Raw genomic sequence first — 14,886 nt, forward strand, 5'->3', positions numbered from 1 at the left:
GCTGCGCCGCAGAATTTCTGCAGTTAAAGTTAGAGTTTGTCTAGCACTAGCAGTGGACATTTTTTGGCTGTGAGATGACGCTTGTTGTTATACATGCTAATATACACTTAATACAATTCGTATTAAGTATGTTAGAATAACCGCAACACTGTAGACTTTTTATCGGCCAACAATTTGATCGGGCGGTTAATAAGTATGGAAATGTATGAGAGACTTCCATGACAAAGATTAGGTGTTTGACCGGTATCAGACTGACTAAAAACATTCATTGAATTCATGATATTCTACAAAATAAAACAACCATTGAGCCTACTGTCAACCGACTGTTAAGGCTGCAGTGGATTGCAGTGCTACTTAAAAGAATTTAAATAACTTGTCGACAGGGAAAAGGAAAGGAAGAAAAAAATTAGTACTTTTAGAACATCTCTTTGTGGTTGTTCCACATAGAGAATAATCGTTTTTTTTATGCTCAGTGTCCGTAAGATAATACAGTACTAGCTGTTTTCCCGTGGTTTCCGGGCAAAATTCTGCCCGGATAAAATACCTCTATAGCTTATCATCATCCTCCATCATCCTCCTGCCCTTATCCCAATTTTATTTAAGGTCGGCGCAGCATGTTTTCTCCTTCCATACTTTCTATTCATAATATATTTGGACCTTAACATACTGCAATAAAATATAGCTTATGTTACTTGCGTATAGTCGTATAGTGTAGCTTTCCTACAGTGAATAAATTTCAAATCGGTTCCATCTCAGAACCTTTAGGGTAGGAACAAAAAATCTACTATTCTAGTAACCAAACTGACAATGTTTTCTATAGGACAGCGTGTTGTCCACAAAAATTCGATTCGAATTCGAGATATTTGACGCATTTATTTTGTTTCAAGGATCCTCGGATAGTTACAAGAAGTTATCTACTGAAGGATTATTAAATTGATGTACATATTTATTGAGGCTTAGTTTTTTGTCGTCAACATTGTGCACATTGTCATATAATTTTGTGTTTATTTTGCTGTAAAAATAAGTAGATGCATGGTTTATTTTGGCATTTGCTAAACTTACATTTCAGAGATCATTGATATCAAAAGGGTATAACGATGGACCGAGGGTACTGCCTTGTGGAACTCCACAACTTAGGGTTTTCTCATCATCACTTATCTTAGTCTCGATTTGGACTCATTGCGATCTATCGTAATATAATAATCTGCGTAGAGTTTTTGTTGTGTAACTAATATTCCCAGAGCCTCCAATTTTTCGACGTTTGCGCTAACAACACAGTTGAGATTCAGCCTTCATCTTGACGTTGAGAATATGGGCTTATGGGCTTCAAAAACGTATTCCAGTACAATTGTTGAATGTGTTAGATTATTGTATATTTCTTGATTTAAACTAACTCTGTAAACGAACTTTAAATGACAAATGATTGAATATTTTTACTGTCTCTGTAAACGCACATGAAAACGAGGGTACCTTTATGTAATTGTTTTATGTTCATTAAATTTTATATCTAAATTCTTACATGTTTAATGATAAAATAAATATTAAAATTATCGTTATAAGTTTTAAATAAGATTTGGTGTGTTTAAATTAGTTTATTTCAATTGTGAATTTAGTTATTTGTGTATAAAGCTTACTTGTCTGTGATTGGTCAATTGTGGCGGGATAGTATGACTGTTCGAAATAATGTTTTAAAATAGTCATGGCACTTTTCTGGTGGACGTTGAGGTGTAGACAACTCACGAAAGTTAAGTATTCTTCCGGATTTATATTTTCTTACTGTGATGTGATTATTGTAATTGTCGTTTTATGTATTATTGTGCTGATGTTTAAAATGTATAGTGATCTATCGCTTTATACATGTCTTTAAGATATATTTATGCTGTACTGTGTATTACATTGGGTACCATATGGAATTATTTCTTTATGATATATATGATTTATGTTCTAATGGGTTATAACCACACAGACAGAATTGTGTTGCTGGGGAGTTTGTTCCACCACTTCTTCTTCCCAGCAAAAACACATAGGAAGTGGTGAAGGGTGGGCGTTTTGGGGGCTGTCTATTGTAAAATCCTGACGTTCTAAAAGTGCTGTTTTGCAGCCAAGTTTGAATAAATGATTTTTCATTTCGATTTGATATTGATCATAGAAAATGTTTTATTTATTTTTTTATACCTTTATGTTTATTCCTTGCTTTCTACACTTATTCTTGGGATTTCAATAATTAAATAATACATTAAATTGCTCTATTTTGTATCAAAATCTACTACATCAGAAGTGGGATAGCCCTGCCTCAATTATATTTTTTTAACATATGGCCTTGTTTCAGGATGGATACTGAGACAATCGTTAAATCAAAATAATGATGTGGCGCTTCCAGTCTTTGATCTGAAAAAAAAAGCGACAACGGTGCTACCAGGTGGTGCAACAACATTGAAACGGTCGCCAAGGATCTCACCTGGAGTAGCTTAAGAACAGTGGCTTAGGCAGGTAAGGCCCTTAAAGGGTCTGCTTTGATTTGGTTGGATCGAACGTTTTGTCTACAGTGGTTTATGTTGAATACGGCTTGTAATCGTTTGTCAGACTGGCCAAGCGGTTTGTGGAAGGTTCAGACTTAACTGTTCAAAAATCAACAGGTTTTACTCCAATTCGATTACTTATTGGCTGTAATGCCAACATTCCATCAATTCACTCTCGCCTTAATGATGTTAATGTTTCCGAACCTAGTATTGATGTAAGGGTAGATCGAGAATTAGCACGACATCGGTTGCAATCGAAGGCCATTAAATTTCAAAATCGTTTTGATGCTTGTAGGCGAAATACTACAAATTTTGAGATTGGAAATACGATATAATTATGTCAATGTGTTTTATGTTTATATATATTTTGTATATAGTATTTTATTTTTAGTTTTTGTATGTTGTAAAGATAAGTAGTTTAAGTTTGTATATATTTAGCTAAAATAACCTAAATAAAAATGTACTGTGTATATCAATCAAAATCATATGGTCCATATACTATAATTTGTATTCTTCCTAATGATAGGTATACTTTGAGGGGTCTAGGTAATTCACGAAATATTATTAGTGCTAAGAATAAATTTAGACGTTGATGATAATGAGTCTGAATGATATACATTTATATACTTTTGTAATGATTGTTGTTTATTTTGTTAGTTGCTTAAAAATAAATCGATTATATATAAAATCATTGTATTAACGACTAATGTGTGGCTGTGCCTGTGGCTGTGCCTGTGGCTGTGCCTGTGGCTGTGCCTGTGGCTGTGCCTGTGGCTGTGCCTGTGGCTGTGCCTGTGGCTGTGCCTGTGGCTGTGCCTGTGGCTGTGCCTGTGGCTGTGCCTGTGGCTGTGCCTGTGGCTGTGCCTGTGGCTGTGCCTGTGGCTGTGCCTGTGGCTGTGCCTGTGGCTGTGCCTGTGGCTGTGCTAATAATAATTTGTTTTATAAAGAGGTACTTCGAGAGCGAAGTACAGGTCAGTATGGCCGTGTTAGATTATTGTATATTTCTTGATTTAAACTAACTCTGTAAACGAACTTTAAATGACAAATGATTGAATATTTTTACTGTCTCTGTAAACGCACATGAAAACGAGGGTACCTTTATGTAATTGTTTTATGTTCATTAAATTTTATATCTAAATTCTTACATGTTTAATGATAAAATAAATATTAAAATTATCGTTATAAGTTTTAAATAAGATTTGGTGTGTTTAAATTAGTTTATTTCAATTGTGAATTTAGTTATTTGTGTATAAAGCTTACTTGTCTGTGATTGGTCAATTGTGGCGGGATAGTATGACTGTTCGAAATAATGTTTTAAAATAGTCATGGCACTTTTCTGGTGGACGTTGAGGTGTAGACAACTCACGAAAGTTAAGTATTCTTCCTGATTTATATTTTCTTACTGTGATGTGATTATTGTAATTGTCGTTTTATGTATTATTGTGCTGATGTTTAAAATGTATAGTGATCTATCGCTTTATACATGTCTTTAAGATATATTTATGCTGTACTGTGTATTACATTGGGTACCATATGGAATTATTTCTTTATGATATATATGATTTATGTTCTAATGGGTTATAACCATACAGACAGAATTGTGTTGCTGGGGAGTTTGTTCCACCACTTCTTCTTCCCAGCAAAAACACATAGGAAGTGGTGAAGGGTGGGCGTTTTGGGGGCTGTCTATTGTAAAATCCTGACGTTCTAAAAGTGCTGTTTTGCAGCCAAGTTTGAATAAATGATTTTTCATTTCGATTTGATATTGATCATAGAAAATGTTTTATTTATTTTTTTATACCTTTATGTTTATTCCTTGCTTTCTACACTTATTCTTGGGATTTCAATAATTAAATAATACATTAAATTGCTCTATTTTGTATCAAAATCTAACAAATGCTTGTTTTAGCCAGTTTTACTCGCAAAACATTTTTTTTGGGACCTGTAAAAATGTCTTCTCCGAAAGCCGGTAACCTTTAAGGTTATTTCTATTTATGTTAAAACATTATATTATAGGAGGATATAAAAATAAATATTTCCATTTCAATCGAAAAACTTTTAATCAACAATATCACATCATATCACAATTTGAAGTTCATCTGCTATTGCTGCAGTTGAATTAATGTTGCACTTCTTCGAGCTCCTTCTCGTACTTGTGTGTGTACTTGCCCTCGGGGTCGTACTTGGCCTTCAGCTTCTCCCACTCCTCAAGCTTGTGCTTGATCAGGTGAGCGATGACGCGGCGGGTTCCCTCCTTCTGCTTGTCAGTACACTTGGCGCAACCGTTCTCCAGGGCTTCCCTGATGTGTTCTGTAAGAAGGAACTTCAATAAACAACCTGTACCAATGAGGCGATACGATTTACGTATTCTCTAATTGTACAGAAGTTATTTCAGAATCCCACTGTTTATCTACTGAAGTGAACATAAAATGTGCACTGATCTTTAATTCTTTTAATCATTGTACAAATGCGCATGTAAAATAATTATTACAGTTCTTGGTAAATAAAGCTTGCGAAAAGAATCTCTTTAATAAAAGCTTCTCTCATAACATCTCTTAGCCAAAATTAATTGAGTTTCAATTGTCATTTTCATTTGTGGGGCCATATAGGAATACAATTATCGACTCACCCTTGAGTTCCTTGGCATCGGGAGCGCACTTGCCCTCATCGAGCAGGCACTTGATGTAAGGTATCAGCAGCCGGTCGTTGGCGAGGATCTCGTCCAGGTCTACGTTGTCGTACTTAGTGGTGTAGGTGTCATCAGGACGCGCGAGCACCATGCCGGCCAGCGCCACCAAACACAGCACGATAGCAGAATTCATGTTGATGCTGCGAAAATATTCACACACGGTGAGAACACTAGCACTCTAGTTCGAAGAATAATATATTTGAAAATAAATCGATTAAAATAGCAAAGTGCGATTAATGCACTAAATTATAATACCTGTTTTTTAGAGAGACGTCACTTCACTGATCGGATCCTGGGCGATCTATAACTGATTGCAGACTTGCCTGCATTTATATACGTGAACTTATGGGGCAAAAAGTTTGGACGTATTTTGTTTAGGTACGACTAATTATAATGCATTTGTTTTTTTTTTTATTTGTAGATACTTGTTTTGCTTTTATCGAGGATTCATTTTCATGTTTGATTTGCAATTTCGATACATGCATTGCATTATGACATTGTGAGTTTAAAATAGGTATTAGTTCTAGCACGTCGTTATTTCGAACGGATTTCAAAAATAGGTCAATTACAATAATTCGTTTAGATTCGCGAGTATTATCGGGCTTAATAATGAATTGTTTGTCAGTAGTTGTCAATAAGGTGGGCCCCTGTGCCCGATACATAGCTGTTCCCGGATATATCGAAATGCCTGCCATAAGTAGAATATCTTTTAGAGCAAAATTATAACGAATTAAGTTGGCCGTATATCTGTAGTCAACCAAGATCTTATTATAATGTTATTTAACAGCTTGAACAATCATCATAACGTTCTGCATACTAGTTAACATAAAAAATACTTCTTTGAAATTGAAAATCACGGTTGCCCTATCTATCAATAAATATGGTTTATAATTTCCTTCCTATGGAAGCGTGAAGAAAGGCTACAGTCTTCATTTATGTATATTTCACACGTTGAGAAAATTGTGCTCAGAAATACCGATATTAACAGAGAAAATAAAACTACTAATCAGATTCAACTAGTTCAAAATGTTATGTATTAATTGATCCGGTCATTCAAGTTTTGAAGCAAGGAAAAAGTTCAAAAGAACAAGTTTTTATTTAAATAATCGGCTGAGAAAAAACAAAACACTATTAACCTAATTCTAATTTTCCTCCCTAATATAGCGCATATGTCATGTTTACTTTTGTACCTAATACATTAACAGTACACTGCAGAATAAATGGTCGGCCAAAAGTTGGTCTGTTGGTAGGATTTTTGTAAGAAAATCATGAATTCATTCTAAGTTTCTAGTCAGTCTGATACCGACTAAATACCTGATTGTTGTTACGTACGCACTTCGATACATCTTCATACTTATCAAGCTTTCAGTGTACGGGTACTCTCATGGTAGCGCTAAAAGTTCTTCTGTATCTCAGACCACTTATTAAAGAGGTAGTAGTAGGTAAAGGAAAAGATATCAAATATATAGTTACTTGAAGGCATTCTAGTAGGCATAGCTCCGTTGATTTGATCAAGTAGCCTCATAAAGTATTCGTGGTCAAAGACGTGGTATAAAAAATCTAGGAATCGATCATAAAAAATATTAATTAATCTTCGGGCTATTGTTATTATGGAAATATTTCAACAAAAAAACGTAATGTTTTGATAGTTGAAGATGGAATGTATGCTTGGAGCCGTTATGAAGTCAAATATTGTAATGACAATAATTAAATACTCACGAGTATATAAAAACGTTATTCAGTACACGTGTGAAAATTTGTAATTCATTTGTTACTCTTTGCTATACAATTAATGGTTACATTAGGTATTGTTTACTTTTGTACTCATATCTCGTGCTATCCTTACAAGTTTAAGTTAAAATGAATGACAACATGCGCAGCAAAAATAGTCTGATAGTTATATTAATGACATTGATAATTTTGCATTATTTTCCTTCCTTAATTTCTGACGTCTCGTATCATTTAACGCTATTTTCACGTTAGTCACACGTTAATCGTAGATCTAAATCTTAGAGAAATCTAAAAAAGATCCATCCAAGAAATCTAAAAAAGAACAATGTAAAAAAAGTAAGTGATAAATATTTTTTGACAAGTAGGTAGTTAGTCACAATATAAGGTTCTGATCTAATCAAATAATTATCCTACGAAACAGATCCATCAGTGAAGTACCTATTACGAGTAACTTGTTTTTCCCGACCTATTTTGTTTGTAAATAAGAAAATTGAAGGCTACGCCTAAGCGTATTAACGTGTAAAGTCAGTATTGTAGTTTTCCTATGATACGTTTCTGAAGCCTAAAGACTTTGCAATAGAGTTATCACTTTACCATAAAAAAACTAGATGTAAAGAAAAGGGTAAGTAGGTTAATATGGATAGTATGTGACACATAAATCGGGTTCAGACTCCTGAAATTCTAAATTAATCAAAATCTTTCTTAGGCTGTCTTTTCTAATGAAAAGTGAGATCGAAGATAACGATGACTCTTCCTAGTCTAATGAAAATGTTCATTATGTATATTATAATTAAGAGGCATAGGTACCTTGAGTATGTGACTACGTAAACATTTTTTCCCTCTAAACTATAAATGTACGAGTATATAAGTGCGTACAAAGTCGTCTGTGTTGTAGACCACGCATCGCATCTGTTCAGTGTATTAACTTCTCTCAAACGTTAAGGTATTGTCACTTGATTTATTTGCCCTTTTGTAGATAATTTGTTTTTATTTCCATTAATAAAGTGTGTTCTCCCTTTCGTTAGTATCTGTATTGTAAGGGATAATGGAATTAAACATAAACCCTATAATACCCATTTATTCATAACCCCAAAAATAATGGTGCCCAATTATAAAGATCTAAGCAATACGATTCCCTTTCGTTAATTCGTGTTATTACTTACATGCTTTTTGTAACGATGATTTGAAATAATTGCGTGAATTTTATAAAAGGCTAGTGTAGATCCAACTATTTAGAAGAAAGGGACTATTGATTTAAAGCAACCTTCTTACTCTGTGCTCATATTATCCAGGTTTAGGCAATCTTAGAACAAAACTCAGAAATAAGGTTATTTTAGTGTTAAAAACTAAATAAAACATTATTGCAGCATCATCATGAACTCCTTGATCGTATTCTGCGTGTTGTCTCTGGCGGCTTTGACCATCGCGCGTCCTGACGGCGCCACATACACGGACAAGTATGACAACGTAGACCTGGACGAGATCCTCGGCAACCGTCGCCTGATGGTGCCTTACATCAAGTGTATGCTCGACCAGGGCAAGTGTGCCCCCGACGCCAAGGAACTCAAGGGTAAGTTTCCTGTGCAATTAAGCCACTAATTGTGGAGTAGGTAATAGAAGACCAGTTTATTCAAATTCCCATAAATAATCAGTAGCAATTCTCAAAACCATATTCTCAAATCATAGGTTATGAATATTTAACTACAGCAAGATTTAATTATACGTTAATCATTATTCCTACAATAGTGAACTTGTAAACAGAATTTGCATAACGGCGGTTTGTTGTTGGCACTTGACACTATGATTCATGGAAATAGCAATAATTGCGCATATTCCAAAATATTGTGTAAACTTCCATTGTAATTTTAATTATATTAGAATATACTAGCAACCTGCCGCGGCTTTGCACGGGTGCTGGATGTTATTATACATATATATAAACCTTCCTATTCAGTCAAAATGTATATTAAAAAAACCGCATCAAAATCCGTTGCGGAGTTTTAAAGATTTAAGCATATATAGGGACAGAGAAATTTACTTTGTTTTATACTATGTAGTGATGATGAAAGTCTAATTCTTTTTTCTTTCGTAGAGCACATCAAGGAAGCTCTTGAGAACGAGTGCGGCAAATGTACCGAGACCCAGAAGAAGGGAACCCGCCGCGTCATCGGTCACCTGATCAACCACGAGGCTGACTTCTGGAACGAGCTGACTGCCAAGTACGACCCTGAGGGGAAGTACACCACCAAGTACGAGAAGGAGCTCAAAGAAGTCAAGGCTTAGGTGTAATACGATTGTCAATTGTTTAGTATCGAGTCAAATGTGATGTGATATTAGTTGGTTAATAAAAACAGTTTTCAGTTACTCCTGTTGTAACTTGGAAACAATATTTATTAATATTTTGTCGTTTTCTTACCCATCCTTAAACAACATTGGAGATGATTGTAGTTAGGCTTTAAATACACTGATTTATTGAGATCGACTATTATCCTGTGAAGAATATAATGACTAAAACGAATTGCAGGGAGATCAAAAAATACTCTAGTCCCGTTTTTGATCAAACCATATTTTCAAACATAGGCAGAAAAAAGTTAAATATTTAATAGGCACTAAAATACCCGTAACAAACAAAAAACAACGACGTACATACGCACGTTATTATCTACGAGGTTTTTGTCTTGTTTTTTTATGTGCGCTAATGAATACATACTGCCTTATTAAGCTAGTTAATTATCATTGATGTTATATCATAATGCTTGGTAAAGTTTTATTCATTATCTTGACAATTGCTCAGACAATATTCAGCCTTACTTATAAACGTTAATTAAATATAAGTAATACTTAAGGGCTGTTTAAGAAAATTCTTACTTATAAACGTTGCTTAAGCATGTCTTAACTAACATGTAATCACTACTTAAGACTTTAAGTAGTGATTAGTTAAAATGATGCTCAGAAGATGATTAGATGATTTTTATTAGTAAGGCTGAAAATGATTAAGAATTGTAATATTTAATGCCAGTTGTCCTGATGTTTCTCAAAGCTACTGTTTAGGCTGGTAGTCAAGTTGAAAAAGATCTCGAAAATATTCTCAAGAAAATGTGTTAATTTGGTGGAATAGTACCATAAGGTTGCGTAGCGTTAGGTACATTCAGTCAAAATATTGGTAATGAGATCGCTTCCTAGCTTCAAGAAATCACTGAAGCAGTCGGACCCGATAGCGAGAAATTGGTAAACTTGATCAGAATTTGATGAGGACTTGATAAAAACCATATTTATTGGTAGTTAGGAAATCACAGAAAGACGTTCCTGCTGTGGGTGCCGTGGAAGGGAATATTAGAATGTTGCACACTGAAACCTTACCGTTTTCTTTTCATGTGGTGTTAGCCTTTAAGAAATTATTACACGTGCTTTTATATGTATTACAGAGATTTACTCAGGTTTGTAAAAATTTAATGTGTAAACAATTGTTGACTGACCTTAATAAATTAATGAATAAACCTTCCCCTTGCTTCATTTTTAGCCCGACCTATTTTATGGTGCTACACATTGTTTCGAACAATCTCGCAGCAAAAATATGACTTTGTTTCGGTCGTAGATCTATACGATAATTCAAGATCAGCTCTTCGCTAAGCTATAATTACCCACAGATGATACATGCCGTGCATCATATTAACCGATGACTTCGTGACGTCACAATTAGCAGAGTCATGGTCAAGTCAGAGTTGCCTAACCCTAGACGCAGTGATGCGATGACGTCTATAAACTGGCTGTATGTAGGTTTTATGCGAGTTGTCTTTGGGAAAGAGTTTTGTAATTAATGATGTTTGAAATAGGCAGTGACCTAATATTGGTGGATTTTCCTTATAGGAAAGTCAATCAATAATCTAGAATATCCTGTCTCTGAAAGTTTAAAACTCTTTAAGAGTTGTAATTGTGTTTTAATTTATTGTAATTTTTATATGCATATTCTGTAATTCTACACAATAAAAATTGATATTGAATAAATCAATGAATAAATGTATGTTGTATATTGCAAGTAATAGATTAATTTACTTCCACTGATGTCAAGGGTCCTTGGTTGTGTTTCAAAAGTCCAGCAAGAATATTATGAAGTGTTGATAACATACAATAACATTTACTAAAGATAAGTTCGTAATAAATAAATTAAGTTACTTACTAATAAATAAACATTTTTTTTTTCAAGACATATTTAAATAGTTTTATTTACATAGATATTTACATAGATATTTTCAATACATATTTACAACTAGCTGTTGCCCGCAACTTCGTCTGCGTGGGCAATATAGAATCGTCAAAATACTACTTATCCCGTAGGTGCATTCTTTCACGTGACAGTATAATTAGGATTAGCACTTAGCAGTCGCATAGATCCATTGATCAAGGTTGTGTTGTGGATGTGACCATTTATCTAAACAAAAGAAGTAAAGTTTGTGACGTTGTTCAGCCAATTTGGAAAATTATTACGTATATGGTGCGTAAGTAATTTTCACAGGAAACAGCTATAATCAAATAAATATATGTCTACATGCTTTGAGTCTGACAAAGCTGTCATTTGTACATTTTCTGCAGCTGCTGCGACTAATCAGAAGCCAGAAAGTCTGTCAGTCTTACCATGGATATCGTCTTGTGAGATAGGTAGATAGGTAGTCGCTCCAAGCAAAATATTGGTACTCAAACAGATTCGGTGACTGGAAGCCAACACCAACATAGTTGGGGAATAGCTGGATGGATGATAAAATGAGTCATCATCATCAGCAGGCGCATAGGGTAGGATAGTTTCACTTACTCATGGTAAGGCTGACCACACATTAGGCGTGCGCGATCTTCGGGCGTGTGAGTAGCGCGGACGTCGCGAGCGCGCTGCGTGAACGTCGCATTTTGCTGCCCTGCGGCATGTGTGAAGAGTGCAAGCGACGCGCTCGCGGCGAGCACGCGGCGCTCGAGTTGCGTTCTTACTCCTTCGCCCGCTATCCCCGCCGCCCGCTAAACGCCTTAGCAGTTAAACGTCAAGGAGAGCGGCGCGTGCGCGCCGCGAGCGCGCTGCAAATGCCGCAGGGCAGCAAAACGCGACGCTCACGCAACGCGCTCGCGACGCACGCGCGGCGCCCGCGCTACTCACACGCCCGAGGATCGCGCACGCCTAATGTGGGGGAGGCCTAAGCCGGGACTCCACCGAAATGTTTGCATTAGTTCACGAATAGGCAAAATGTACGTATCTGTGAGAGTCCACTTCATGTGTTTGTACTTGAAACCTGTAGTTTTGCCAAGATTTTCAGAATGTACGCTCGCAATTTGTCATTTATTGGTGGAGCCAGCAAATCAAAAGAAACATAAGTGTTGTATACTGTGCATCACTACCGCACACCGGGAAAATTTCGCTCTTGCGGAGGACGTTTATATACCATATTTTGTGTCACACGTAAACAGGACGACAGTAAGTATCCACCGAAACACTTTCAAAGATCTGATGAACGTCAAATCAGACCTGACTTGGTCACCTGGGGCCAATCAGAGCTCTATGAAGCGATAATACGCTTTGGCTCCTACTGATTTTGTGGTTTCTGAAAAATTTTTCACCTCATTCAACGATGAATGTAATTCTGATGGTACTATTAAGAACACTTGCTTAGCGCAGAAGCTGACGTTGGCAGGACAACTCTTTTGACTTCTCGAATAGGATACCATTGGTTTTTGTGCAATGCACACCTGCAATGCATTCTGGATTAGGATAGGATATAGGTGGATAGGATTTGCAACAGAGAACAATTCTGTCTTTGTGATTAAATGACATCAAACGTAGTTTTATATAAAAGGTGTTTTTTATGGTTTTTAGACTTGGCTCGGGTCTTACTGAGACTGTTCGTAATCGTGAACAGTGTATTTGCGATCAGAAGTTGAAAGTAAGCATGTCTCTGGTATGCGGCGCGTAATTTGTACGTTTTCAGACGCATAAAGCATTTTACGTGTGTATGGTATTAAATAGAGAGAGCTCCCATTTCTTATCTGCACTTTGTATCTGGGCTTGTTTTTAAAACTACAGAATCCTACATTACCTTCCTCACGCTTAGCAGCGCTTGCGAGAGATAGATCCTCATTTCTTCTAGGATTAAGTTTACATATTTTGCACCAGAAAAAATAATTAAGGTCTACTTAATACTACTCACTCAAAGTAATTTGTTTTAAGGCCACCACATTAGTGGAAAATAAGCTAAACTATGTTTATATGAAAAAATCCTGATATGAACTCCATCTGTAACTTTAAATGATAATTAATTGTTCCACTAAAGTCATCATTTTTGACATAATATTAAAAAAATAATTTAGATGGCACCGTTTTAAATTTGGCTGAGAACTATTAATTTTCTTTTCATCAAGGTAATAATTATAGTTGGATTTTGATGTGGCACGGCAAACTGACAAACACTATTGAAATGTCTATCGAAAAATTACACTACGTGTTAAAATATGGTGAAATACGGAAAATACACAACTCCATCTGTTGAAATAATAGTCCTCTATAAAGAATGTATGGTAATATTGTCATTTACCACCTCCATCGAGCTTAGAATTATAAGGAGACGCCGTTTTGATATTGACGTATCTATAGTTATATAAATATGAAACAAACTATGCAACATAGTTCTGTCTCACTCTTTCTAAGCAGATAAGTGTATTTGAAAACAGGGACAACAATATTTTTGTGATTGCGTAAAATGGTGACATTTACTTTTGAAATCCTTCTGCGTGCCATATCTGGCCATATATGTCATGGTAGTTGTGCTGTCAAATAGGTGCTCTTCGTGACTTATTTTTGCTATTTTATAGAATATCACTCGTGTTTACTTTTAAGACTTTACTATTTCAATAGTGAAATAATCAACGAATATGCCTATGTGTTGTATTGTGAAGTGTGGTGCTAGGAAGCACCAAAATCAAGCTGGATTGTCTTTACACAGGTTAGGAACCTATTTTTGCTAGAAACTACATAAAATAATTCACATTTTATAAAAAATATGTTACGGGAACATGAATTGATGGTGAAAGTACTTATATTTTGGTTTATTTCTGTATAAAAACCTATATTTAGAAATAAATGTTGTTTACAATAACATGTTATATTGGCATAGTGCTGTGCAGTTGTCATAATAGTATCGATATAATATCCACTTAATAAGTCTGCTTTTACAAATTTTAACATCAGAACTTACTGTCCCTAAGACACTGAGCCCTCAGAGTTGTGTATTATTTTCAACAAAACATCAGTTAAAAACATTTTGATTAAAAAGGCGTATTATAAAATTCAGGATTTTAAAGACATATTTTATTGAAAATAATATGTTTTGCCTTTTTATTTTCACATGATGCTTCTACGGCGACCACGGGCACGGCAGTGCTTCCGCACAGACGAGCAAATCGGAATGCAAGTTGCAATGTTTGCTTGAGAACTTAGTTACCGAGTATAGATTTCGAATTGTATAAATATTTTTTTCTTAGCACTAAAATTGTTTTGTACAATCGATTAATACATAATTAGCTCCATTTGCATTATATAACTTTCTTATGAATAGCTTGAAAACGATTTTAAATTATTGTTTTTTTTTTAAGAGAGTATCCTTATGGCGTTTCTTGCGGATTCTTCTTCATAGGACCGAATCTTTGGCACCCTGCAACTAGTCTGACGTGAAAGAACTTTCATAGGGCTATTTGAAATAATAAATAATTACTTTGCCTGTTTATTTTTTTTTTCAAAGGTATCACCCTACTGAAATGACTCCTCCCATTTGGTTGATGTTGTTGAGGTTATTAGTATCAGTGAAGTTAATGTGATAGTTAGTTCTATGACGAAGAAATTATTTATACTCGGTTATTTTTATGCACCCAGTAAGACTCGTACATACTTCTAACTAGAATACAATATCGATATTT

At 35.2% G+C, this 14,886-nt stretch overlaps 2 protein-coding genes across 3 annotated transcripts; one reads left to right on the plus strand and one right to left on the minus strand.

The window, feature by feature from the left end:
* Window positions 1–4,560: 4,560 nt before the first annotated feature.
* On the minus strand, window positions 4,561–10,530 carry LOC124638425 (ejaculatory bulb-specific protein 3-like). Of its 2 annotated transcripts, none has more exons than XM_047175385.1 (3): window positions 10,416–10,530; window positions 5,149–5,348; window positions 4,561–4,829 (listed from the first exon to the last, which is right to left on the minus strand). In XM_047175385.1, the coding sequence occupies exons 1-3, from the start codon at window positions 10,451–10,453 to the stop codon at window positions 4,639–4,641; spliced, it is 429 nt and encodes a 142-aa protein (XP_047031341.1). In that variant the 5' UTR covers window positions 10,454–10,530; the 3' UTR covers window positions 4,561–4,638. The 2 variants fall into 2 exon arrangements, with proteins under 2 accessions (XP_047031341.1, XP_047031342.1); XM_047175386.1 differs by lacking the exon at window positions 10,416–10,530 and adding an exon at window positions 5,464–5,602.
* On the plus strand, window positions 7,736–9,338 carry LOC124638427 (allergen Tha p 1-like). The gene is made up of 3 exons (XM_047175390.1): window positions 7,736–7,882; window positions 8,307–8,509; window positions 9,032–9,338. Exons 2-3 carry the CDS (start codon window positions 8,314–8,316, stop codon window positions 9,220–9,222), a joined length of 387 nt encoding a protein of 128 aa, XP_047031346.1. The 5' UTR covers window positions 7,736–7,882; window positions 8,307–8,313; the 3' UTR covers window positions 9,223–9,338.
* Window positions 10,531–14,886: the final 4,356 nt, after the last annotated feature.

Source organism: Helicoverpa zea, chromosome 17 (genome assembly GCF_022581195.2).
Source record: "Helicoverpa zea isolate HzStark_Cry1AcR chromosome 17, ilHelZeax1.1, whole genome shotgun sequence".
NCBI classification, from domain to species: domain Eukaryota; kingdom Metazoa; phylum Arthropoda; class Insecta; order Lepidoptera; family Noctuidae; genus Helicoverpa; species Helicoverpa zea.